This window comes from Denticeps clupeoides, chromosome 13 (assembly GCF_900700375.1).
Source record: "Denticeps clupeoides chromosome 13, fDenClu1.1, whole genome shotgun sequence".
Classification (NCBI taxonomy): Eukaryota; Metazoa; Chordata; class Actinopteri; order Clupeiformes; family Denticipitidae; genus Denticeps; species Denticeps clupeoides.
Genome location: NC_041719.1, coordinates 18,515,931 through 18,542,451, shown reverse-complemented (window position 1 = coordinate 18,542,451; position 26,521 = coordinate 18,515,931). Strand labels below are relative to the sequence as shown.

The 26,521-nt window shown below is 42.2% G+C and overlaps 1 protein-coding gene across 1 annotated transcript; it reads left to right on the top strand.

Annotated features, from left to right (window-relative positions):
• Window positions 1-1,928: 1,928 nt before the first annotated feature.
• Window positions 1,929-26,395, top strand: rnf13 (ring finger protein 13). The gene is made up of 10 exons (XM_028999992.1): window positions 1,929-2,107; window positions 4,144-4,274; window positions 4,859-4,939; window positions 9,181-9,306; window positions 18,494-18,581; window positions 19,362-19,452; window positions 19,883-19,988; window positions 20,067-20,160; window positions 24,765-24,845; window positions 25,091-26,395. The coding sequence occupies exons 2-10, from the start codon at window positions 4,161-4,163 to the stop codon at window positions 25,471-25,473; spliced, it is 1,164 nt and encodes a 387-aa protein (XP_028855825.1). The 5' UTR covers window positions 1,929-2,107; window positions 4,144-4,160; the 3' UTR covers window positions 25,474-26,395.
• Window positions 26,396-26,521: the final 126 nt, after the last annotated feature.

The window sequence follows — 26,521 nt, the reverse complement described above, 5'->3', positions numbered from 1 at the left end:
CATGGTGTGAATAAAAAAATTGCAAAAAGAATAATAATTAATCATCGGAAAGTTTGAAATAAGGACATAGTCTGTTGTTGCTCTGGATACTGTACTAATGTAAATTTGGCCTGTTTTATTGCTTCTTTAATCAGCACAACTGTTGTCAGCTCTACTCTGATCATTGAAAAGGTCAACTGTTGCTGATAAAGTTCCTCTCTACATGTATGTAGATATTCCAGCATTAACAATATGAACAATGCCAGGACTTTTTTGACCAATTTGATGTCTTTTTAATGCACAAAACAATTGTTCCCCATCAAAAACAAGGACATTTCAAAATAAACTAAATGTTTGAACAGTAGTGTACCTGCGATCCAGACCTATTTTTAAGCGTGGAGGGTCCCCACACCCCCTGGTTATATAGTTGGAAAGAGTTAATGGCACGATTCAAAACAAGAGTACATTTTGACTGAAAGGTAGAAGACACCCATTAAAGGCAGAGTTCCTGTTTACTAGTACAAAGATATGGAGAAAATACTTATAAAAACATAGAAAGGCAACTATTTCCTCATAAAAATCTCACATTCTTAAGGAGATTTAAATAAAGAAATAAATATTGTTGTTAGAATATTTTAGAAGATCTTGTCATAGTATAAAGGGCCAGCAAAGGCCTGGAAAGAACATATGCAGGACTCAGCCACCTTCACTTTCGTCCCCTTTGTGCCCTTTGGCTTCTGAAGCACTTGGGATGTTCATTTCTCAGCACACGGAACACTCTGAAGGTCTGAAGGATCAAGGCCAGCTGAGCTCATCTAAGACGTCATCAGCACCAAGCAATTACGTTTCTGAATTATGTAAATAGCTTTTGCTTTACCCTTGTGTTCTTCAAACAAATTTCATATTTGCATTATTTGCCCTGCCTTGCATGTGTTCACTCTTGTACCATAGAAATGTAATCAAGTCGGGTGGCTGTGAATGTGCAGAATCCTGTTCCTTACCTTTTGCATATGATTTCTCTGTATACAAACTCCAGTACACGACAAAAGAGTGTACCATGGAACACGAAGGCTGTGCTGCACACATTGCATTATTTTGAATCAGACACTTGCATTGCTGTATAGGTAAATAGTGGCCTTTCAAGGCGCATCACAACTGAATAGCCACCAGGTGGCGCGAACGCTTTTATTAGTGCAACTTTAATTACATCACACCCACTCAAAATAATCAACATTTAAAAGAGTAGAACCTCATTTGACTGTGTGGGGAAGTTTATCACCTGATGGTGTACAACAAGTAAGAATCATAATCAGAAAAACTTTATTTATGCCGGAGGAACTTTTTTTTGTGTGGTAACTGCCACTTCGCACAGACACAGAATAATGTAAAAATAGAACGTTAGATAACTACAATTGTGAAAAATAAAAAGTCTAATATAGGTCCGAATAGAGGGTAATAAGACTCTAAAGTCTAAATAAAATACAACCAGCCATAATAAAAAAAAAAAAAGTGAAGTGATTGTCACATGTGATACACAGCAGCACAGCACACGGTGCACACAGTGAAATTTGTCCTCTGCATTTAACCCATCACACTGAGTGAGCAGTGGGCAGCCATGACAAGCGCCCGGGGAGCAGTGTGTGGGGAGTATTAGGAGTAATATGATTAGGAGTAATTATATTGCACATGAGATATTAGAGTAATTAGGTGATTTAGCGCGATATACAGGACAGAAGTGAATTTGGGCCATAAAAATAAATCAGGACTATACATGCCATAGTAAGGTTTATTTTCCACTGTTTTACTGTTTTTTACTGGTTTCGAAGCGCACACGGAGCTCTGCGCAGAGACTGCGCAGTCTCGACGCGCACACGGAGAAATCTCTGCCCAGGCCTCCGTGTGCGCTGGTGCGCTTCGTGGCTGCGCAGCCAGAGTGCAGGCGCGCCGGACGGGTCAGGCATGCGCAGTAGGGCTGTGGGATTACAGTAGACGTTTTCCGACTCTACTAGGTAACGGGATGAGGCGTTAGCTTCTACTGTACGGACCGCGGGTGTAAGTCGGAGGAACTGTAATGACTGTACCAACAGTGCGCTTTGTAAACAGGAAATTACGACGGGCTCATGTAAAGGTAAGCTTTGCTTTGGGCTAGATTAGCTAACACAACATGACATGTTTGAGCCCTGACAAGCTTGCTCTTCGGCCTTGTTAGCCTAGCGTGCTTTGCTTTTAGCCCCGGGACGCTCGTGTGTTCGTCGTTTATTATTATTATTATTATTTTATTATTACTTATGTAGTCTCTCGGAAGCATTTCTCTTCCCAAGTTAACGAGTTGGCGTCTGCTAGACACACGCCCAGCACACGATCTAGTTGGCCAGCTAGAAACGCCGTTCGTCAGTAGAGGCAGGTGCAGACAGCAGGTGTTGGCGAAACGACCCTTTTATTTCAATGAAATCTCGCCCTGCATGGGGAAGCGAGTCTTTTCTGGGCGTCCGTGAGCGGCAACCACGACACTGTTTCAGGGAAGGCTTTGTTTGACGTTAATTTAGTTGTTATGGGGGTGAACGAGAAGCGAAACCGTACTGAGGGGCAGAATGTGCGTTGCTCAAGACGTCGCAGGACGTGCTCATGACACACGGCAGGAACGTGTGACAACACGACCTGAGCACTTGGAAAACCCATTAGTTTCCATCACTGGCGTGTCTATTTGTTGTTCTCTGATGGGCAAATCAGAGATGCATTTGCTGAAATAAATGACTGAACACCGCTTACTTAGAGGAAGTAACTTGGCGATTTCATTTCGCTACAAAGGCAAATTAACGTGCCCATTCCAGAGAGCGTGAACATGGCAAACCAGACTGAAGTGAGATGAAGTGAGAAGTGCAGTGCGAGCACAGGTCAGGGTGAGGCCGTACACACCACTGCTGCAATAATAGTCAAACAGTAGCTAAAGATCTACCTGTAGGAGAACACGGCCTCGGTCTTCATCCCCTGCAATATTCTGCCGTCAGCACAGCCTTCTAGGGGAAAAAACGCATTATGCCGTTTTAACGACAGGCTCGACCTGCTTTGGTGCAATACCAACTGGGGAACAGTGGTATGTAAGTTCTGTTTTATCTTTTGTGTAACCTTTCTGTCCCATTAGTGGCTATCTGTTTTTTAGTAATGTTGTCTGAATCGAAGCCCACATATACAAAAGTGGGCTACCGTCCACCATCTCACTTCTCTTCAGAGAAGTTACCAACTCTGCCTTTTGGGAGAATGCGGTTGTGTCAGAATTCCCTTGTTGCATGTTTTACCCCACTTTTAATACGTTGGAAAACCCACGTGTGAAGGCAGCGTCCATGGGTGGGTTTCTGCTTCTCATGCTCAGATTTGGATGTGGATGATATTAAGCATCTAGAAGTATCACAGAAAATAACAAAATGGTTCCATTGAGCAAATATACCATTCTGGCATCAGTATGAATTTTAGTTACAATAATATTAAGATTTAGCCTTTACAAAAAAGCGTTGTTTAATTCTAATACACGGATAAGGCCGGAGGCTGTTTTGTAAGAGTGGTGGAAGAACCCCCAGCATCAGCTAATCCTGTTCATGAATAAGAAGCATTCGGCCAATTTTATGTCATGTGATTAACAGCTACAGTTCAGGCTTTTTTCTTGCTGGGCTGACTTGGCATGTTGTTTGGCCGGAAAGCGGAGAGTACAGAGCAGTTGATTAATCTGTAATGTAATGTGTCATCATCTGATAATTATGATTGCAGTGGCACTTCCAATGAAGTGTGCTTAGTTTTTTCAAAATCTTATTGGTAACTAAAATCTAGATTGCATGACCGGGTGTGTTTTCTGCGCTTATTTTTTTTAGACGGGACTATATGCAACTAGATGACGGGGTTCGATGTGCAGACACTATATGAACATATTCCTTTGTAGAACAATATATTCTGAGAGTCAATGTCTCGAAATTCATCAGTACAATTGAGGGTTTAAATCTGTAAACAAAGGCAAAATGAATAGTGGTCCATATTATACTCTATGTGGAGTGGGTGGGTTATTGCCTTAACTTCTCTGTCGTCCTTGTAAATTTAGGGGCATGTTTCAGTCATCGTTTTGAGGGCAAATGTTAATACGAAGTACTTAGTTTGCATCTGTATGCACATATTTAGGTGTAAGTAGAAGAAAGATGCTGCTCTCCTTGGGGATGCTGATGTTGTCTGCCACGCAGATCTACACCATCTTCACCGTTCAACTGTTTGCTTTCCTCAACCTGCTTCCAGTTGAGGCCGACATCTCAGCGGTGAGTACTGTCAGTTCTGCGGAGAGACTTGACTTTACAGTAACCTGCAGTCGCATCTTGAGCATGTACTGCTTTTCCAAGGCTGCTTGCCTGTGATTTGAAGTGTGATTTCAATCTACCTGTAATACCAAGCACCCAGTACCCAGCTGTACAGCGCCATCTACAGGAGTGGAGGTTGTAGTTGCACACTGATTCTCATCTCTGCTCACCTCACTAAAGAAAACGTTCGACGGCACCATCCGGTGGACTATTTGTATACAAAATATTGATAGTTGACTTACCTTTACCGATACAATATCACCACGTAAAATATCGTGATATATTGCCATATCAATATTTTCACCCCTAGTGTCGATCATTTAAAAAATAATTTGATGGTGCTTCCAAAAGTGTTGTGGGCCACACAGGCTGTCTGATTTTGTAAAGATGTTATTGGCTGTGCCAATCTGATTTCATTACTATTAGAATTATATGCCCTTCAGACAACTTATACAGGAGTGCAGTTTTTGAGAGGGCAATCCCCTATAAGCCCAAATTTTATGAAGTTGGGTTAATTAAAATAATTTTTCTTATTTGTTTTTCAGTACACCTTTGATAATAAGACTGAGAACTTTGATGATCTGCCTGCTCGATTTGGTTATCGGCTGCCAAGTGAGGGGCTAAAGGTGAGTAGAGATTTAAACAGATCACATGTTACACATGAATGCAATGTATCAAGCATTACATGCAGGTAAAATAGATTTAACAGATTAGCTTTGTTAAAAAAATTTGGTACACTTACTTGGACAAGTCTGATCCAAATAGTTAAACTGACTCATATAAAGACCTTTATCATGCTCGCTACAGCTCAATACAGAGTTGGCTGTATTCATATTAAATCACACAGAAATATTACTGTGCACAGAAATGTTGTAAAGAATGAAGGAATTTGACTGTTGGTGTGAACAGAGGGGCATTTTGATTATTATTCCAGTTCCTGGTTTGCCTCTGCTGTTTAAGCTCATAATTTTCACACACTGACTGTAAAAAGGAAGTGGTACATGAACTAACTGCAGCAGTAGAATAAAATGTCAGAAGTCATGGAAATTATAGGACTTGGCACTACCAGGATTCCTCTCAGCCAGGATCTGTTAAAATGAAAATAAGCGAACTACATTATGAGTGAGCTTGATCTACTTTTCAGTTAAATGCTTGACTGCATGTTTGCATTCTCACCAAAATGAGCAAAATTTCCCCGATCGCAGCTTGAACCCTGGTCTCGGTTTTTGTAAATAAGTGTATGTGGAAGTCAAACATGTGATTGTGGTGTTGAAGACAGTAAGGGGATTTGTTTTGGTCATGTGCTAGTGCCATACAGCCATCAGAACCACTCGAGGCAAAGCTTCTGAAGGGCCGTGAAAACCACCAGTTTGTTATTAGGTGAAAAGGACACATTTTCTTGTCTGAAATACCCAGTACACCTGGAAAGTTTTTGGGTGCCCACCAGTATCCCACGCCACACAATGTGTGATTCATCTGGATTTGAGGCATTCCTTTGTTCGCATCTTTTGCTTGCCAGATTGCAGCACCCTTTACTTTCTGTCAGCCCTCAGCTGATTATACTAACATTGCTGCTGTGGTTTCAAGGACAAAGAGTGTTTTGAGTGTTAACATCTAACGTCTGGTTTAAGAACTGTCTTGGTTACCTTTTAACTTGCTTTTTCCATATAGCTATAAAAAACCAGGAGCCTCTTAGCCTGCCCAGTGGCAACAGTGATATTCTCTAATATTTTGCATGGTGGTGGTGCAGTAACTATGGCGACTGTGCTGTTAGTAACTGCTCTGATCCAGCCACCAAGGTGCTTAAAGTACGCTCTGTACACTTTCAGCCAAAACGTGGCAAAGGCCGCTGAGTAATTGGTTCTTTTTTCCATTCTGCTGAAAGTGAGTTCTGCATCTGTGAACTTTCCTTTCTCACTTCCACCCAGTGTTAAATGGGAGGTTTCACAAGGCTCTCAATATTCTGATCAGTAATGCTCTTCTAAGAAACAAATACAGGACCTCCTAGACCAAATTTCTGCACATTTCGTCTTCTATTCTGAAATGTGGTTGTTCTATGTGGATGTCTATGCTCACTTTTTTGCAGTGATGGCCAAAAAGACACAGATCAGGTTCCTGAGTATTGAGAGTGACAGGAAGGAGCATGTGACATTCCTGTTCGTGCCAAACATGGGAGCTGGAGCCCAGACAATAAGTTTGACTAACTGAATCAGATGCACACGCATATTATGTCTTGTCATTTTTTTGTTGTCAGGTTGATCTAACCATATTGATGACAATCACAGGGCGTATCTTAATATTTTAAAACAATTATGGGACTCTATTCCAACAAGTCTGGGACTGATCGAACCCCCCAACCCCTCTTTGTGTGGGCGAGCGGCCCCCCTCTCTCGCCTGTTTATTCACCAATTACATCTGTAAATTGGCCCAATGTTTTCTGTACTTTGTGTGTGTGTGTGTGTGTGTGTGTGTGCGTGCGCGCGCGCGCATCGCTACTGATCCTGCTTCATTGATTCGGGTTTGAATTTGTTTCAGGGATGTGATTGTGGCCTAAATTTAAGACTGAGCCCCAGACTCAGGCTGGCCTGATGCATTGTATTTTTCTTGTTCCAGTAACCAGCAGTGTTTTTTTTTTTTTTTTTTGCTCTTCAAGAAAAAATGACCCCTTTTTTATTCTGCAGCCCTAAGCACATTTTTCTTATATATTTTTAGTGGTACTTTAGAGCTAGGATTTTTGCTGGCTACTCAGGAATGTGTGTTGTTTAACTTTGTTGCAGGGAACCTGTGTATGTATGTGTGTGTGTGTGTGTGTGTGTGTGTGTGTGTGTTAGATGGTTCTCTCTCCCTTCTGCTCTAAGGAAGTGGTTTTGGTCCCCCTGATCTCTCCATGCAAAATATGGTATGGCCACAATATCGTTTACTTTATTGTATTAATGCCTCAGTGCACGGACAGGAAATAGTACACAATAGATGATGGGGCCCTGGTTGAAATGGAAAATGAGGTGAGTTTAGGAAAATAATTTATGACTGCTATGAAACTCGTTATGGTCTGAGTTATGATTATGGTCTGATCACAGTAAAAAAAACAGAGATTTCACAATCCCGCAAATGATGAAGTGATTTATTTCCTCTCATCTTAGTGTTATTTCCCTCTGTTTTAGTTTATAGTGACTCCACCAACAGATGGCGCCACAGTCACGTTTTATGGCTTGCAGCGTCACGTAGCATTATTTAACCCAGGATCAGTCCTCACATTTATCCTGTCAATGGCACTGCATGACTGAAGCTGATGAGCAGCATCAGAAGTGGGTTGGACCCCCAGAGCCAAAATGTCCCATACCAATGCAAACGATCCAGGTTACTGATGTCAGATTTTCCCATAGTCCTGATGTCTTGCTGGATGAGGACGTGGAATCCAACTGGCTTTCCCTCGACAGCACGGTGGAGGGCTGTCTTAGTTCACCTCCAAAACATGCACCGTGCTCTGAGCCGAACTCTCTCTCCCAGTTCCCAGTGACTGCTCACCAGTCACAACAGAGACCATTTATAGCAGGCGAGAGAGAGGGGCCGCTCGCCCACACAAACAGGGGGTGGGGGGTTCGATCAGTCCCGGGCTTGTTGGAATAGAGTCCTAGAATGATTTTCACCTCCTGCTGTCGCATCATCTTTCCACTACACTTTTTTATTATCTGTTCATCTTTCCCCCCTCCTGCTCTTTGTTCTTTTTTGTTCTTCTCATACTGTCTCTGCAATAGTATAAAAAGTAATTACAAATTCCCATTGTATCATCTTCATTGGTGGTGGCACACAGTAAACATTATTCAGTTCCTCAGTACTTCACTAGTTTTTTTTATCGCTGAAACGCCAAATCACCAGTGAAAAATATGAGTATGCATATTATGTTATGGGCTGGTTAAAAAACTTGTAGAACCAGATCAGAGAACATTGGGAGCATTGCTATACAGGTGGGACATCTTCACGGATTCACTTTAAAATTTGGTTTTGTATGTCTCTAAGCCATGATTGTTTTGCAACTCAGAACGTTGCGTTTCTAGCCAAGCGCTCTACCACTTCTCGGTATTTTAGGCGAAACAACCAACTCTCACCTCACATCGAAAAGGAACCTGCCACTACCATTCATAGCTACCTGTGGGACTGCATCTCCCAAGTGTTCCCGGTCCTGGACTGAATGCAGTCTAAAATTTCCCACTGTGAGAATTAAATTAATTCCAGTGATTCCTTATCTGTGTTTGCAAATCCAATCCTGACATTGAAAGAAATGGCTTCTTCTGATATTTCTTCCTGCAGTCCCTGTGTGTGTGTTGCTAAGTTGATAATTTGTCCAAAATGCAAGAATATTTCATGTGTTTTTGATGAGGTTGCCATGATTGGTTTGGAGTCCATGTATGTTGTGCCTTACAACCTGTGACTTTGTAGTCTTCTGGTAAGTAGGTGAGTGTCTAACCCACTAGGCCAGTACCACCCAACAAGTACAAATGAATCACTGCTGTGGTGGTTCCATGTTGTTCCACCCGAAAGTCCAAAAGTGCTACAAGTATTAGCCATTCCATTAAATGTGTAAATGTGTCATTTCTTTATTCATTACCATGTGGATTTCGTTTTGTTGCGCCCCATTTTGAGAGCACACTGTTTTTAAAAAATGACCTTTATATTTGCAGGACAGCTTCACTGTCTACGTCTTTCCAAACATACTAATCGTGAAAGTTACATAATACATAAACCTTTTGAAAATGTATTAATATGATATCAAATACTGTGTGGTGTGGATATTTAATCCAATGTGTCGTAAAAGAGGGTGAGTACAGAGGAGGAATGCGATTGGATACTCAGTTATCTCTTTCCTCAGGGCTTTCTGATCGGAGCACGGCCTGAGAATGCCTGCGTCCCCATTGACCCTCCACCCATGCGGGACAACCTGACTGGTGCATTCATTGTGCTCATCAAGCGCTTTGACTGCAACTTTGACATCAAGGTAGGCTGTGCTATGGAAAACAAAAACCCTGTTGACAGATTTCCCCCACACACAGGGCTGTGTATCCTGCAGGATGGAAGGAACCTGGATGCTGAGCTTATGGGCAGCAGGAAGTCTCAAGACACACACACACACACACACACGCACGCATACAGACACAAACATTCCTGCTTCAGGGCTGTAGATGAAGTAGAAAAGATACAGCCTGTCCTTTTATTACATTCAGTGCAAACTGATGCTCATCCAGTCAGAAGGGTTAATGAACTTTTTTTTTTTTTTTCCCCTCCTGTGACTCTTCTGCCTGTCATCTATGAGCTCCAGCTAGCAGGAAATGAAACGAAAGAAAAGAGCTTATAGTTGCAGAGGAAAGACTGAGTGTGTTGGAGGGGGCTAGTGTGACGTCTCAGGTTCTCCAGCGTGTGTTCTCCTAATAAGTCTCAAAGGTAAAGGAAAACAGGCATGAGCTGGGGCTCACAGCCTGGCTTTCAGCACCAAACGGTGGCCACACAAAGGAGTGCTGACTGTGTGTGTGTGTGTGTGTGTGTGTGTGTGTGTGTGTGTGTGTGTGTGTGTGTGTGTGTGTGTGTGTGTGTGTGTGTGTGTAAGTGAACAGAAATCTGTGTCTTTTTTTTTTTTTTTTTTTTCTCTCTGCCAAAGCTGTGTGTGTTCAGGGTATTTTTGCCTCTCTTAGTCCAAGAATGTGTTTCTTTCGTTTGCCTGCCAAATTGTGTGTGAGTGTGTCTATGAACAGTTGGCCCCTTGGTCTCTTTATACCTTATAAGGCAGTAGCGCATCACAGACATGTTTCAAGGTCTGAACCGAAACAAGAGCGTCCACACAGCACAGCACTGAGTTACTGAACTGACATCAGATCAGGCGGTTCATAAGGCTAACCTGAGGAAAAACCAGACCCTGAATCAGGTGCCTGAAAATGTTAGGGAAATGTGTCTGTGATGGGGACATGTAGATGTCGGACAGGTAAGCTGATTTGGTAGCAGATAACACTACTTGTGGATGTTGGCTTTGAGTGTCGTGCTCCTTCAGGAAGTGCATTTTTGGCCACTTGAGCCTGCTGGCTTTTGGTCAGTCACTTAGAACACGGTGGGAAATGTGAAATTAACACATTGAATTCAAAAGTGCTGGAATGGTGCTGGTACTCACTCAGGCAAATAAACTGAGGGGACATTCACCCATTGGTCCTTGATGTTCCTTGTAGAATTAGAATGTTGAACTGTTCAACTGTGCCACTTACCTCCATTGTGTCCCTGAGTAAGACACTTAATCCTGAGTCCTTTTCACTACTGATTTTTAGTCGTTGTAATTGTAAGTGTGAAGAAAAAAAACAGCTGAAATGGACAATCTGCAGATATGAATCACTGTTCTAGAATCAGTGTCTTATCAAGGGGAGTGAAACTGGTTGGGCCGTCTGAGCTTGAAATTGGATCCCTACTAGGGGGAAGGGAAGTGATCCACGCCCCCCATTCTTCTTATACGCTAATGTCTCCTCCCATTTTCTCATTCGTTCTTCCTTCTGTTTCCTCATCCTCCTCTGCCTAACAGTGATCAATTGGTAAGAAAATACCCCTTCTCACTGCCCTAAAACCCAGATTCCCCTCACTAATCTGAGAACTGAGCACTGCAGCGCTGTAACTGAAATGGCTGAACTCGCTTAACCTGTAAACTGATTCAGTGGCCGTGAACATCCATTAGACAACCTGGGAACCTTGAAGAGTGGCGTGGTAAAGGTCAGGGGCCGGAGATGAAAGATGTGTGACTGAGGGCGAGTGTGTAAATGCCATTCTTTAGGGTTAAGAGAAGAGAGGGAGTCAGTGATTGGGTGACTGAGTGGGGGTCGGCCTCATGCTGACCAGCACGACCCCCTGAACCCGCCACCACTGTGTGTGAGTGAGCAGGAAATTCAACACTAGATCCATCTGTCTTAGAGCCCCCCTCCCTCCTCTAAGTGAGGACGTTAGCAAGAGGAAGGCCAGAGAATCGGCCCTTTTCCTGTCTCCAGCACCCAGCCCCCCTCCACCTTGCCCAAACACAGACAGCCGCACAATAGCACATTATATAACACACATGCTCGCACTCCCTCTCACCCTCACACACACACTTACAGATAGATACCCACTGTCTGATTCATTATAAATGGGGGTGGTAGTAGCCCACACACTCGCCTATGAACTAAAAGACCCAGGTTCAAACCCCACTTACTACCATTGTGTCTCTGAGCAAGACACTAACCCTGAGTGTCTCCAGGGGGGGACTGTCCCTGTCACTACTGACTGTATATTGCTCTGGTTAAGGGCATCTGATAAATGTCTTAAATGTAAAGGGATGTCTGTTGTTGCTGTACAGCTCTTCGGTTAAACCCTGGACCGGCCACCGTTTACACCTTCTCTTGAACCGAGTGGCACCTGTTATCTTTACTCTGAGAATGAGGCTGTCTCTGTTATGTCTCCTTGGTGCGGAGGCACCACACAGTCCCTGCTGTCTCTGAGCTCAGCCTTGTGAGTTAAGGCTGTGGGGTGTGGTGGTGCACCCTCACACACACATAAAAGTACACACGAACCGGTGACTATTCAGTGGTGCGTATACAGATACAGTGGGTAATAAAACACACACACACCCAACACGTTTCTGCATGGCTGCATTATCAGTCTTGCAAACGACCCCTCCCTTTAGCTCTTGTCTCTTATCTCATCTAATGTTGAACTTTAAAACCCTGTTCCAGTGTGGCGAAGAAGGACGTTTTCCAATCGTAGTGCTAGACAATTAATCAAATTTTGATTTATTTGAAAAATTTGGCTTCCAACGATTACAAAAATAGTATAATTATGATAAAACCATTATTTTGTTTTCTGTTTTTGCAGTATAGTGTAACATTTTCTGTTATGTATTCATTTCCATTTACATTGCGGCATTGAGCAGAAGGCAATATACAGAGCAACTTACAATTAATAGTTACAGGGACAGTGTCTTGCTCAGGGACACAATGGCAGTAAATGGGGTTTGAACCACTGATGCAACTTGCTTTAAGTGGGTGCGCACTCGCAGGACGCTGGACACGGTGAAAGACACGCACTCTTTAGACACGCAAAGTTTGACCTACGACTGGATTCAGCTTCACGCACATATTTAAAATGTTTTATGGCTGCAACAACGAATTGATTAAATCGATTACTAAAAGAGTCAGCAAAGAATTTCATAATTTCAGTGTGAGCGTTGTGTCGCACAACATGGAGACATTTGATAAAAAAAAAAAAAACTTTAGTTGAGTGCGGAGCGACATTAATACACTCGGCCTCTCTCACATACTGAGTTCAGAACCTCAAAAAAAAAAAAAAAAAGAACATAGAAGGCCATATGGGCCATAATTCGCCTGCATTTTAAAGTGTGGCTTTATGCTTAACACTTTTTTTTATTTATTTATTTGTTGTTGTTTTTTAACGGCGTTTCTAATGCCCGCTGCCTGACTCCGCCAGTGGAAGCATTCAGCAAGCAGTGGTCTGTGCATGTGCTCAGCACTACCACATGTTACGTGTGCTTTTTTGTAGGTCAAGGAGCAAGATGTTTGTGCACTTTCTAAAGATTTTAGTTCTGTTTTTGAATAAAGGGTTGGAATAAAGGGTCTTGTTTTTTTTCTTTTTTTATCCAATTCACCTATTTAAAAAAAATGCCCAACAACAAATCAATTAGTAAAATAATCGTTAGTAAATGTAAATGGATCTGTTTGGATTGGTACATGCCTTGTTTGAACCTGTGATTCTTACCTACCAGGCTACTACCACCAACGTTGTCATATATTTATTGTTTACGTTCATAAATACACACACACACACACACATATATATATTTGCTAATTTCCACTAGAGCAAAGGGAAACATCTAGTTACAATGCAAACAGTGTGAGGATCTGGCATTAGTTGGAGTTTATTTATACCACATAATATGATTATTCCATGGAAGGTGTGTGTGTGTGTGTGTGTGAGAATCTAACTTGCCACTGTAAAAAAAACTTTTCTTTTTTCTTCTTTTCCAGAATTTCCTGTGGAATTCTTATTTTCACAAATGTATAGCTCCTTGCTAATCATGGGTCAGATAAATAAATAAACCCACCAATTGTACAGTATAATGTGCAGTGTGGATCTACACAAGTTGGGACTGGACATGCACACAAACCTTCAACAATCAAGAAACTCATTGACATATCAGAACTCTTTGATTTCTCCATGAGCATCATAGCCACTACAGAAAACATTTCTGGCTATTTATTTATTTATTTATTTATTTTTAAACCTAATATTCTCCTTAGACTACACTATTCTATAATACCCCTACTTGTAAAGAAATTCAAAAATATAATCAGCTTGCATGTTATTGTTTCACATTTTGTAGTTTTGCCCCATTTTGCATGGTCTCCTCGCACTGCTGAAGATTTAAAGATTTTTTTTATCCTTCAGGTACAAATGCTGATTTATTAGCCTCAGATCCATTTTACTGCTTTTTAAATTCACTGATTAGACAGCCTGTAGGAAAGATCCACCATCTTCCATCCGGTCGCACAGATGACATCACTTCTGCAACATGCAAATGTGGCATTAATTAGATTTCAGGATACTTCTGATTGGTGCACTTTCCTTACAATGAAGTGGAAAAGAAAACAGAATGTGTGGATCCCATAATGCAGTGTTTCAGCTGCCTTGCTGAACACAAATTTTACATTGCAGCTAATTTTGGACAGGAGCAGTTTCCACGTTGACTGCAAATGGGTTGTGAAGGAGTTACATTTTTTTCATGCTTCAAAGTCACCAAAGTGCCATACAAAGTCAGTGCGTAGTGCACACTGCATTATGGAATTATGGAATTATGGAATAGTTTGTGTGTTTTTAGCACTTCACATCGCTGGGCCATAATAATAGATCTATATGAAGTGATCTCACGGGATGTGACCCGTGGGCCGTGAGTTTGACAAGCGCTATAAGGTAACAATAATATAAGAATCTTGCTTTAATTATGAAACGGGTTTGACTAAATGAAAATGTCTGCTTTTTAATTGTACTATATTGACAGGGTTAAATAGAATTCCATTACTTAAAAAAAGATACTAAAATACAATTTTCATTGACTAAAATTTGACTAAAAGGTCATCAATTCTCATTGACTAAAAATATTCAAGGACAATTCTGACTAAAATATAATTAAAATGCTCAGACTTTTTGTCGACTGAAACATGACTAGACTAAAATGAGTATGGACGTGACTAAGACAAAAAAAATTATAATGCCAGCTTGATGCAAGGACTAGATTAAAACTGAAATGAAGACAGGTTGCCAAAACAATTATACAATAAGGGCTGGGATGGGGAGTATGATCCCCATTTTCTCCTTACACTTTCCTGCCTCTGGCTGAAACTACAGGGCCCTTATGCTGGATTAAGGGTTAACGCCCCTCTCTGTGTGTGAACGCGCCAGCAGGTTATGGAAAATGGGGTTATTGATTCCCCATTGTCAGCCTTCCACTCCCCAAAATACCTTGGGCCTTTCATTCCTCTCTCTTTGCTCCCCCAACCTATCTAACTTGTCTCTGCAGTCTGAGGAATGCTTTGAATTCTCTTATCTGTGCCCAAGCAAACAGTGTCAGTAATCCAACCGAGCTGGAATTTCTCTCTGAATCCTTGCAGGAATCTTGCTGCCACTGGAACATCCTGACCCATAATGCTTTTCCCCCCTAATCTGGCACTCTAAATAGAATACAAGCACAGTAATTTGGGGTTTCTGTAGGTGGTCCCCTGACTTTTAGCATCTTACAAACCATGACCTGTACAACGTACATGAAGCCTTCTGTAAGCCCTTAAATGCTGATAAGTTCTTGCTGACTGACCATTTTCCTCAAACAAAACCTTTGCTGTGTGTGGCCAGTGTGTTTTAGCGGCCCATTATCCATCTGTTTTCCTGTAGCAGTGTGATCTGAGGGAGGGATCATATGCAGTTGGGGTATTCATGTCTTGAACAGGCCGGTTTGAAATCAGTGTCAGTCTTAATAGTGACACGCACATTCTGGCTGGGCAATTATACAATCACAATAAAATTCAGCTTTGAAAAAAATTAGCATCTTTTGTGTGTTTGGTTTTCAGTAGTTTACAGAAGCAACGCACACAATACCACATCACGTTCTTCGCTGAGTAAAGCGAGCAAAGAGCAAAATGGCTGAAAACAGCTGAGAAGGGTTGAGGGGTGTGTTAGCGATATTTGCACGGGCAGCAAGAAACAGATCCACTAGCGCGAGTGGAAGTGAAGGATGAAGTGGCATGAAGGACGCTCAAGAGGCATGAAGGATGCTCATGACTTGACAAATGTTTAAGATGCTCAAAAACGTGGAAACTGGTCACCCTACTGGTTATGGCCAAAGCAACGCAGAGCAACTGAAGCAGCTGTGTAAGATTTTAGTCTGGCAATATCAGAATTTTTTTTTGCTAAAAATCAAACCATTCGATATGGGAGAGTATATTGTGATCAGTTTTTTTTTTTTTTTTCCATATCTCCCAGCAGTAGTGCGCACACACACACACACGCTCACGGTCTTACACACATTTGACACAAAATATCAAGACTCGTGTATTATGTGTGATCCCCCTACATGCACAAACACGCACAAGAAGGACAAATAAAGCATCGCCACAAACTGATGTCTGGTGAACATTAGCAAAGCTCTCAGGGGAGGAGTGCTATATGAAGGGCAGGCAGGACTGGCTTGACTTAGCCTGAGGGCTGAGAGAGAGAGAGAGAGAGAAAAAAAAAGAGGCTGGTGTTGCTTGACTCTTTCAACACCCCCAGTCCAGATTACACTTAGACAAACACACACCACAGAGGTAGACTTGCTTGTTCTGGGTTGTACAGTACCTGTACCACTGAAGGTCTGAAGTCAGAATAAAACAAAAAAATCAGGGCCAGATGGTGGGTAACAACATCGCCTGATTTCGCCCAGATCGGTAGTACGAATCTGGGCTCTGGATTTGTGTGTGGATTTTGAGTGAGAAAAAGGGAGTGGTGGCCCTATGTCTGTAATGATCAATGAAGTTATTTAATGAATATGGCTGGGTTTCACTTGCATTGGGTCTTTCAGAAACTGGATTGAGAACCAATTGAAAGCTAACCTGCTCCAGAAGTTAGTAATGAGCAATGCTCGTTGAGAATGGACAAGAAGGAAACTGCCTGCTGTGTGCTTGGCTGCATTTTTATAGTGTCTTTACATTTTACATTTATGGCATTTCGTGTCACTGTGTGCTGTGCTGCAGTGTTTCACAATTATTTCACTTTCACTTGAAGGTTTTCTTACATAATTCACTATGTACTATAAAAAAAAAAACTTAGTTTAGTCTACAACTAAACTTAAATTGTCTTAAGATGCCATTTGGAAAATACTCAATGACTGTGTACATGACTTTTCTCCAATCGTTGTTTGTCACACCCAATCATTTGTCATGGTTATGGGAATGTCACTGTATGGCAGTGTAGACTACTGTTTCGAAACAACCCAAGCTGTTTTCAGCCCACGTTTCACAGCAGGAGGCAACATTAAAATGGCTTTAGACAAGCTGCCGTGAAAGAGGCGCTAATGTTGCCCCCAGCTGTTGGAGGTCTGTGGGAGGAAGAAGAGGTAGAGAAAGGCCTATGCTCTGAATCCGCTCCGTCCTAACAAGTGAGAGACAGAGGACAGGAGGCAGTGACCTCCCGATTAATGACATTCAGGAGACAATTGCTTCTGTGTGTGAGTGAGCAAGTGAGAAATCAGATACACACTGAAGTGAATAAGAACGTTTTCTTCTTTATACAGTGACAGTCAACAGCAAGTGTTTTTTTCCTCATTCACTTATGTTCAGTTCAGAAGCTATGAGTGAGTGTGCCCCTTGTGGCAAGTGTTTTTTCTTTGGTGTTAAAATGCAGAACAGAAATTGACAGCAAACAAGGGTTTTGAGTCAGAATGACCATTAAAATGTTTTCCACAGTAGTGCAATCACACAAACACTGGCCATACAGAAACAGAGTACTGGCCTCCAGAACAGGTTATGAACCAGCTATGACATGAGCATGAACTGGATGGCTTCAGCATGGCAGTTGCCAAACGGGAAGTCTTTTGGGGGTATAAGAATGGGATGGAAAAGAGGGGGAAAGCATATTTGTTGTCTGTTGCCAGCAGCAGGTCATGAATATTGATGACATTGTGAAAGACATGTTGAAGTCATGTGACCCAGTTTCAGGGGGGCATATGATTGTCATGATATTATGATTTAAATCACAAAAATGGAAGACCTACATTCTCTAATAATGACCAATTATCATAATCATATTTTTAAAGTCAATAACTCATTACTTCAGTCATGTATTTTGGCTAAATTTATCACACCATTCTCTATTTTCAGATGGGCGAGTGAATTTGTAATGATAATTTGCTCTCTTTTTTCCCTTGGCTCGTTTAGTCTATGTAGACATGGTGCTTGAGTTAGGGACCCGAGGCTCCAGAAGCAATAGCTAAATTGGTGTTCTTCAGCTGAGTGATATTTTACATGTACACATTATGCTTAGCAAAAAGCAGATTGCTGTTTTGTGCATTCTGAGTGAAAATGCGTGCCTACTGAATTATAAACCTTACAGGTACTCACCCCAGTTTTTCTGTTCTGATCCATAAATGCAACTAGGCTATACAGAGTTATATAGTGTTACATATGCTTTGAGCCTAGCTATACAGTGGCTTATTACCTGAATATAGGCATATACATTCCATGACAAGTACGTTAATTTGTCTGTGCAGTGATATTAGTTATGACCGCACACACAGTGTAATTACATGTATAGGTCATGATGAATTTATGAGGTTCATAATGTACTTACTGTTTTTTTACTCATTCTCTCTGCATAATGCATTCAGTAAATAACAAATTCGAATTTAAATTAAATGTAAGGATTTCCAGTCTTTGTACGTGCTGTTTGTTGTTAAAGGTCAAGCCCACAATGCACTGTGTAATTCATGCTCACCAAAACACTGACCCTTGTGTGTCCATGTGGGCGTAAGAGAAGTCCAGTGTTCATGCGTTCTTCGATGTGAAAGGGGCGGGGTGCTATGAGGCCAGCATGATGTCCATGACCAAATGAACACAACGGTTTTGTCTCTGCCATCACCACAGGTTCTTAACGCCCAGAAAGCCGGCTACAAGGCGGCCATTGTTCACAATGTGGACTCTGATGACTTAATCAGCATGGGATCCAATGATTGTAAGTCTCTTTCTTTGGGCACATAAACATGCAAACATGCAGCAGGGATGCCTGCTCCTGCTTGTTAGGGTCCTTTGGGACTGTAATCCTTTGATTGTGCAGACCAGTGTTGAATATGTGTCACCAGCTGCAAATCATGCTTCTTCACATTTCTTAGACTATCACATCTCCTCGTTAGTATAGTGGTGAGTATCCCCGCCTGTCATGCGGGAGACCGGGGCAGTGGTGGCCTAGCGGTTAAGGAAGCGGTCCCGTAATCAGAAGGTTGCCGGTTCAAATCCTGATCCACCAAGGTGTCACTGAGCAAAGCACCGTCCCCACACACTGCTCCCCGGGCGTCATTGCTGCCCACTGCTCACTAAAGGTGATTGGTTAAATGCAGTATAAATTTCACTGTGTGCACTGTGTGCTGTGCACAAGTGACAATCACTTCACTTTAGAGGGGAGCATGGCTAAATGTTCATATTTGTTCGGTTTCTGGGTTCTGAGTTGTTGTATATTGCACTCAGTAAAGCATAGTTCTATGCTGCTGTCTGCTCCCAGTATATCCCCTGTCAACAGAATGTTTCGTCACCTTTGTGCAGAAGGCTGTTTATCAGACAGCACCGAGATTCCTGTCATCTAGCCTGGCAGCCCTTACTTCAATTTACATTCATGCTTTTCAAACCTTCAGGCCAAGAGAAGCCTAAATTTGAGGACCGTTTACTCTGTGTGTCTCAAACTGTCCACATGGTCACATAAATCTGTAAGAGATATGCCTGTTTTTGTTTGTCTCTTTAGTGGATGTACTGAAGCAGATTGACATTCCTTCTGTGTTTGTTGGTGAGGACACAGCCAACTCGCTCAAGGAGGATTATCTCTATGAAAAAGGGTGAGATGTCTATATCCAATGTTTTGCCACATATCCACTCATTGTACTGCGTGAGACCTTTTGGAACAAAATTGCATAAGATGGATGATTTTGAATTGAACAAACACTTTACTTTAATCATATTATGAAAGCATTAAGTAATCATGCCCCAGTTAAGAAAAAATAGTAATACTCCTTTATGTTCTTGCTATGCTTTGTTTAAATGTAATTGATTTAAAGTCAATTATGAGACTGTCACTATGGTTACACGATTTTAGAGTAAATTTAAACCAAACAAGCATTGCTGTTCCCTCTTAGGCCTGGACTAAATTGAACTTTAACACAACCGTATACACTTCCATACATTTAAAGATTAATTGTATTAAATGAAAAATATAGTTCAAACCGATGATTAGATGTAATCATATGTTATGTTCTTCATGCTTTTCAGGGGACATGTGATTCTCATGCCAGACTTCAGTCTTCCTCTGGAGTACTACTTGATCCCCTTCCTCATCATCGTTGGAATCTGCCTCATCCTTATCGTGGTCTTTATGGTAAACACCTTCATTATATTAACAGGATGCAGGTTGATTTGTCACTTCAACAAAATGAAAATGTCCTCTGTTGTTCAGGTCACTAAGTTTGTACAGGACAGACACAGGGCGAGGAGAAGTCGCCTGCGTAAAGATCAGCTGAAGAAGCTGCCTATTCACAAATTCAAGAAAGGTGAGGGAAACATTTTGTAAATGTAACCACAAGTCTAGAAACAGTAACTTTGACATAGTGGCAGAACTATTGAACCTTATATTCAGTACGAGATGTATTTATGAGCATTTAAGAGCTTGTGTCTGTGGGGTTCACGCAATCTGGACTATAAAGTGGGTAGTTTGTTTCCTCCCGAACCTGGAAACCAACCACATGATGTCTTCCCCCCACCTTTCACATTGTGCATCAGGCTTTGGTTTGTGAACCATTATAATGCAACCCTATAATTAAACAGAGAGTTGTGGTGATAACTATTTAAATAGCTCATTATTTGTGTTAATTTACTACTGTATATGATAGAAAAGCACACATTCCAGTCACCTGGGGGGAAAAACTGGTCTGAGGATTAGAAAACTGCATTTAGTCATGTTGTCTGTTGTATAATCTGTAAGGAGCAGCAGGCCTTCTCTTCTCTCACGCGTTGTTTTGTTAGTTGACCTTTGGAGTCCCTGGCAGACCCTGACGGCAGGGCCGGAGTCGGCTTTTTCCTGGTCGGTGTCTCTACTTGTCACCGGAGAACAAAGAGACTAAAAATAACAAGCCGAGTCAGAGAGTCCAAGCGTATGATCTTACAGCTGAGAGATGCTCATGATTTCACTCAGAAACAGAGCAGCTCCAGATGCTCTGTGCACAATTTGGAGTCCAAGTCCAAATGGTGGTGAAGTGCTTCGAAAACACCATTTATAAAAAGTGCTAGCTGTGTTACTGTGCTGTGGCCATCATACCCTAATTAGATTAACATGGCTTAATTTGCCACAAGGCACTGGATGAAGTTAACAGAAAACGGTTAAAAGTAGTGGTGACTCTGCCTACCATCTTGTATAAATATTTTCCACACCTCAGACTTTGCTGCACATCACCTGACCACCCGTTTACGGCGCAAGCCCATGTAAAAACCTGTCGGGTTCAGGTCAAAAAGACCATTGTGGTCCACGAGCAGCAGTTTGCCCACCGCTGCCTGGAATAAATGATTATTTTTTGGTCTATGAATTAAACTCACTTTAGATGAAATACTGTTTCCACTTGTTAATGGTCATTTTTACAGTGCGCTAGATTAGGTGGCTGTTCTGTTTTTGGATGAGACACAACAGATTACAGGGGGGGCAGTAAACCCTCTTGTAATCCATCAGTGCCATGCTGAGGCCCTTTGGCTGAGCCTTCACTTCATTTTCCTTTGTTTTAGAGGAGACTCCTCCCATTAAAAAAGCTGGACAGAAAGCGAACAGGAGGTTTGTTGGTCAGAAGGCCTGGAGGTCTTAAAACGCAGTCACCTGACGCTTGCAAAAGAGCTTCATTTGATTGGCTGTATCGTACCCTATGGGTCTGTGTTTGAGGCAACATTGAGGAAAAGGCGAGGGGCTCCAAATCTCCCCCTAATCATCCGGTAATCTGTGTATACTGGATACCCACCTGCCACCGGCCGGTGTCTGGAGTTCAGGCTGCATTTTAGCCATGATTATCCTCAGACGTCGTCCTTGCAAGGGAACTGGCATCAACAAGTGGAGAGAATCTTGCACATCCACACATCACTGTTGTTTGAATCTCTGTTGACGATGGCACACACCGTCACACTTTACCTCCCTGTAACGTGCAGTGTTGGGAATAATCTTTCATTTCTCTGAGTCTGATTCCTAACAGTGCCAGCGCTGGGGTACTTTATCATGCCGATGACAACCAGGAATCACTGAGGGCACCAACTCTGTCAACACCCGTAGTGTGTGTGGTGGCTGTACCCAGCAGCCTGTGAATAGTTTATTGATAACTTTACATTTACACTAGTAGGTTTACACCGACAGTCCTGTTCAACATAATTGAATGGTTATGAATAAGAATTATGCATTATGGCTGACAGGAAATGGATGAAAGTAAAGACCATGGTCAGGTCCCCCATGAGCCACAAGAGCAGCTTCGTTGCATGTAGGCCCAGATTCTTTATTCTCTCTTTTACTCTGATGGATAGATGGACAACGAAAAACAATATTCCAAACAATATACCTCGGTTTAGTTTGACCTGGGGACTGGAGGCTCAAACATATTCCCATCAGGGCAGAAATAAATATTCATCAATTAATTTATTCAGATTCACTTTTAACATGTCAGGAAGAAAGAGAAAGCATGCAGGGCAGCCACTGTTGCTTTCATGTCACTGCTGTGCAATGACACCTGACCACAGAGATCTGGTTACTTCTCCTCAGACGAGCTCTTGTCACACATCGCTAGAGTGCATTTAAACCTGCCTGCCTCTCTCTCTATATGTGTGTGTGTGTGTGTGTGTGTGTGTGTGTGTGTGTGTGTGTGAGCGAGCGAGCGAGACAGTTCAAGTACAGCGGGGTTTGAACCTACCACCCCATGATGTCTTGCTTAGCATTATTTATCTTAGCGTGATCTAAAATAACATTTTAGCCCTCACCTTTATGGCCCGTTCACTGTGTCACACCCGTCTATTTATAACATATCTTAATTGTGTAATTAGATATGGATGCGATTCTGTGAGACGCTAATGATACTTGGTATAAGTTTGCAGTTATGGTAATACAGCAGACGAAAGAGCATTAAATGCTAAGTTATGAATCAGGGTATTGATGCATCACCATGGGGATCTGGGTGGGAGTGGGCGAGGGTGCTAATTGGGCTGCTGGAGGCTTTGTCTGGCTGCCTCAGTGTCTGCGGATGAATGTGATGCTGGAAGTGTGTCCATAAGTATCTCTGTTGACTCAAATTAAGTCTGAACATTAATTTCTATTTTTCTTATGGAGTATAGAAAGGTATGGAATTTAGTGACTATTATACATTGAATAGAAATGCATAATGGAACAATCAGATAACCATAGTTGCAAGCATTTCATTTTTGTATTTGTCTTTACTCTATGACCCCTTATGATTTAGTCATTATCTTATGATTATAATTTATCATAATCAAGAAAAGCTTGATTGATGACAGCTCACCAGTTCTAGTACCCAACAGGTATTAATTTAGAAATGCAGTGAATGATAGTATTTTAGCCATCTAGTGATTCCCCCGAGAACTCCCCTGAGTATGGTCAGTCATCTGTTTTCAGTAACAATAGTAATGTAGGCTACCAGATCCCCTATAATGATGTAATTATAATTGTTAATTTTTTTAAATGATAGTCATTAAAATGTAAAAAAATTGTTTCATCTTATCTGAATTTATTATGTTTTAATGACATTTCTGATGTCATTTCACTGTTCATTTGCTAAAGATGAGTACTTTTGTCTTGCTTTATTTAGTTCTTTTATCTTTTATTTTAAATATGTGAATAAATGTTTTATCAAACTATTTTTAATATTTACATTGTTTGAGATTGTATTAGTCCCCCCCTCTTATTGGAAGACAGCAGGAATGAGCAGTTCATCTCTCTCCTTTTTTTTTTTTTTTATGCCCTGTGGGTCCTTCCCTCCCGCCTTTGAACAGATGTGGTGCTGTCACTCATTACCCCCACCTCACCTAATCGAGGAGCTGACTCACTGCAAACACACTTTGCCCTGCCTGTGTGTGCCGCTCCCTGCCATCGCATTCTGTGTACTGCAGAGATGAGATAATAATCTGTTTTAATGAACTATATAACCTACATTCCTATGTACAGGGGGTATTGTACGGGGGTATTGTTTCTGCAGCACCAGTACTAATCAGCCTACACAGCAGACGGACCCGAGAGACTTGTTTTTTTTTTTATCCAACTTCTGTGGAAATGGCATATTAAGGGTATGCTGCAGTCTGCTTTTATTTGTTTTTTAACCTGTCTGTTAATCTGCCATTTAAATAATGCTGCTGGTCTTTTTCCACCTCAATTTCAAGATTCTGGATGTTTTATTTTTTTTTCCTGTTCTTGCTGTTTTTCTCTAAGCTCCATTCATATTAATTCAGTTCCACAGCTGAGTCCAGTTTCCTGTTCCTCTGTGCTGGACTCATGCCTTGGTAAACTCTTGCTCCCTATCAGGGGCCATGACACACACACACACACACACACACACAGTCTGGGAGCAGAAAGTTGAGTCACTGGTGTTCTGGTAGAGTCACAATTACTCTGGCCATATACGGTCACATACTGGCTGGGCATTCTCAGCCGGACTAAAGAAAAACATGTTCATTTATGTCCGGCATAAACACATCTCAGCATCCCGGCACCTCCTCCCACCGCTGTGAGGAAGGAGCAGAAGGGAAAAGGCTGTGGAATTCAGAGGGGAGTGAGTGAGGGAACAAGAGTGCTGGAATTCTTCTGCTTTTGGAGCGCAAAGTTATCCCCCCCCCCCTTCCTGTACACGATGAAGGGCCTCTGGGGCGGCTGAAACCTCTAAAAGGAATGCAGGCCCCCACCGGCAGTGAGCAGCCAGCAAGGCCTGACTTGCTCCTGAGTGTCCGTTCAGCTCCCTGAGATCACAAGACCACCGTCCTCGTGCTGCTGCTGAGCTCACAAGGGTGACTCAGCGTCTCCTCACAAAATATCTGGAGAAGTACCACGAAGCAGCTGAGCTTTACAAACCCTCCAGTCTTCTGGACAAATTTCAGTGTTGACCTGTTCACTGTTGCTGTTTTGATACAGGGGACGCATATGATGTCTGCGCCATTTGCCTTGATGAGTACGAGGAAGGTGACAAGCTCCGGGTGCTGCCCTGTTCACACGGTGAGATTAGTCCCCTTGAAATGTGACCGTAGATGCAGATTTTTATGTAAAAACTGAGTTTCTCCAGCTTTTCTGCATCACCAAGCAGGGGTGGTTGTAGCCTAGTGGGTAACACACTCTCCTGTGAAGCTGTTCCAGGGGGACGTGTCCCTGTTACTGTTGTTTGCAAGTCACTCTGGAAAGTGACGTCTGATAAGCGCTGTAAATGAACTTTAAGATTCTCCTTGCTCTTTGCCCCTTGGCAGCTTACCACTGCAAGTGTGTGGATCCCTGGCTGACCAAGACTAAGAAGACATGCCCTGTGTGCAAGCAGAAGGTGGTCCCATCACAAGGCGACTCCGATTCAGACTCTGACTCCACCGACAGTAGCCATGAGAACGAGGACGTTTCGGAAAGCACCCCGCTGCTGCACTCGCTGGCATCGACCAGCGCACACTCCTTTGGCACCATGAGTGGCTCGCTGTCTCAGCCCGACCCTGGCCACGACGAGTCGTCTGACTACGAGGAAGAGGACGATGACGAGGAGATGGACACCAGCGACAGCGAAGAGGAGGTCACTGTGGAGACGGTGGTGGTGCAGATGCAGCAGTCTAGGGGAAACGAGGACGACACTGTTCCACGTGTCTGAGTGCCATGGCTTGCCAGCCCTCCCCCTAAATCCCCACACCTACTAGCAGTGTTCCTCTCTTGACTGTGGGCGAAGGACGAAACTCACTCTCTCAAAACTTCACTGTCCTGTTTGTCGTTTCGCCATCGTATAATGATAAAAAAATGCACCTTTCATTTCTGTAACAGGTCACTTGGCAAAGAACAAAGCAGACTGGCATCAAGACTCTTTTTGGGTGGAGGGTTGTGATCACTGTTGTCGTCCACCACTCACTGTGAATAGGTTCGAGTATAACGTCTTGTAGGACACTCACTTGTCACAAACTGGAGCAATGCGATGTATATACACGGTCATATGTACAGGCCGATCAACGGTCGTAGCCTGACTGAGGACACGGGCGATATCCTTACATGCACATGTACAGGAAGCTCTTAATTGTAATGACTATGCAGCCCCGTCCCCTTTTATAAAGCCTCTTAATTTTCTTAATGTGCGGGAAACAGAACAGTCATAAATTGGGGAGGGATTCACTATGCCAATCTGTTTCTGTACAGAGATTTGGGAGGAGCAGGTCTTTAGAAGAAATGTAATCTTGCTTTTGAATGTTCACACAGAGTAATGAAGCCAATCCGGTCTCAAGAGACTCATCCATCTGAGGAAAAGCAATGGTTATTCCCAAAAACTGAACTTTCAATAGGCAGTCAGATCACAAAGGGACTAATTTTGTGAATATGCCGGCAAATATGTGTTGGGTTCTCCTCACATCGTTTCATTTTTTTTTTTAGTTCAACACCGGTGTTTTTTTTTCTTCTCCCTAACATGACTGTTACATTTATATTAAAATATTGTTGCCTTCATGTAACATCTTGTTATGCTTCTCCTTTGTAAAGTCTAATTTCATTTTACTTCATGAATAAAAGTTCATTACTTTTGTTCCAATGCAGTCACTTGGAAAATGTTTCAGAAAGTGTTTTTACCACACACACACAAAAACAACAAAAAAAACCCTTACTAATGCAGTCAGTTTGATTCTAATAATTGTCTAATAAGGGCAATTACCCCATTCACA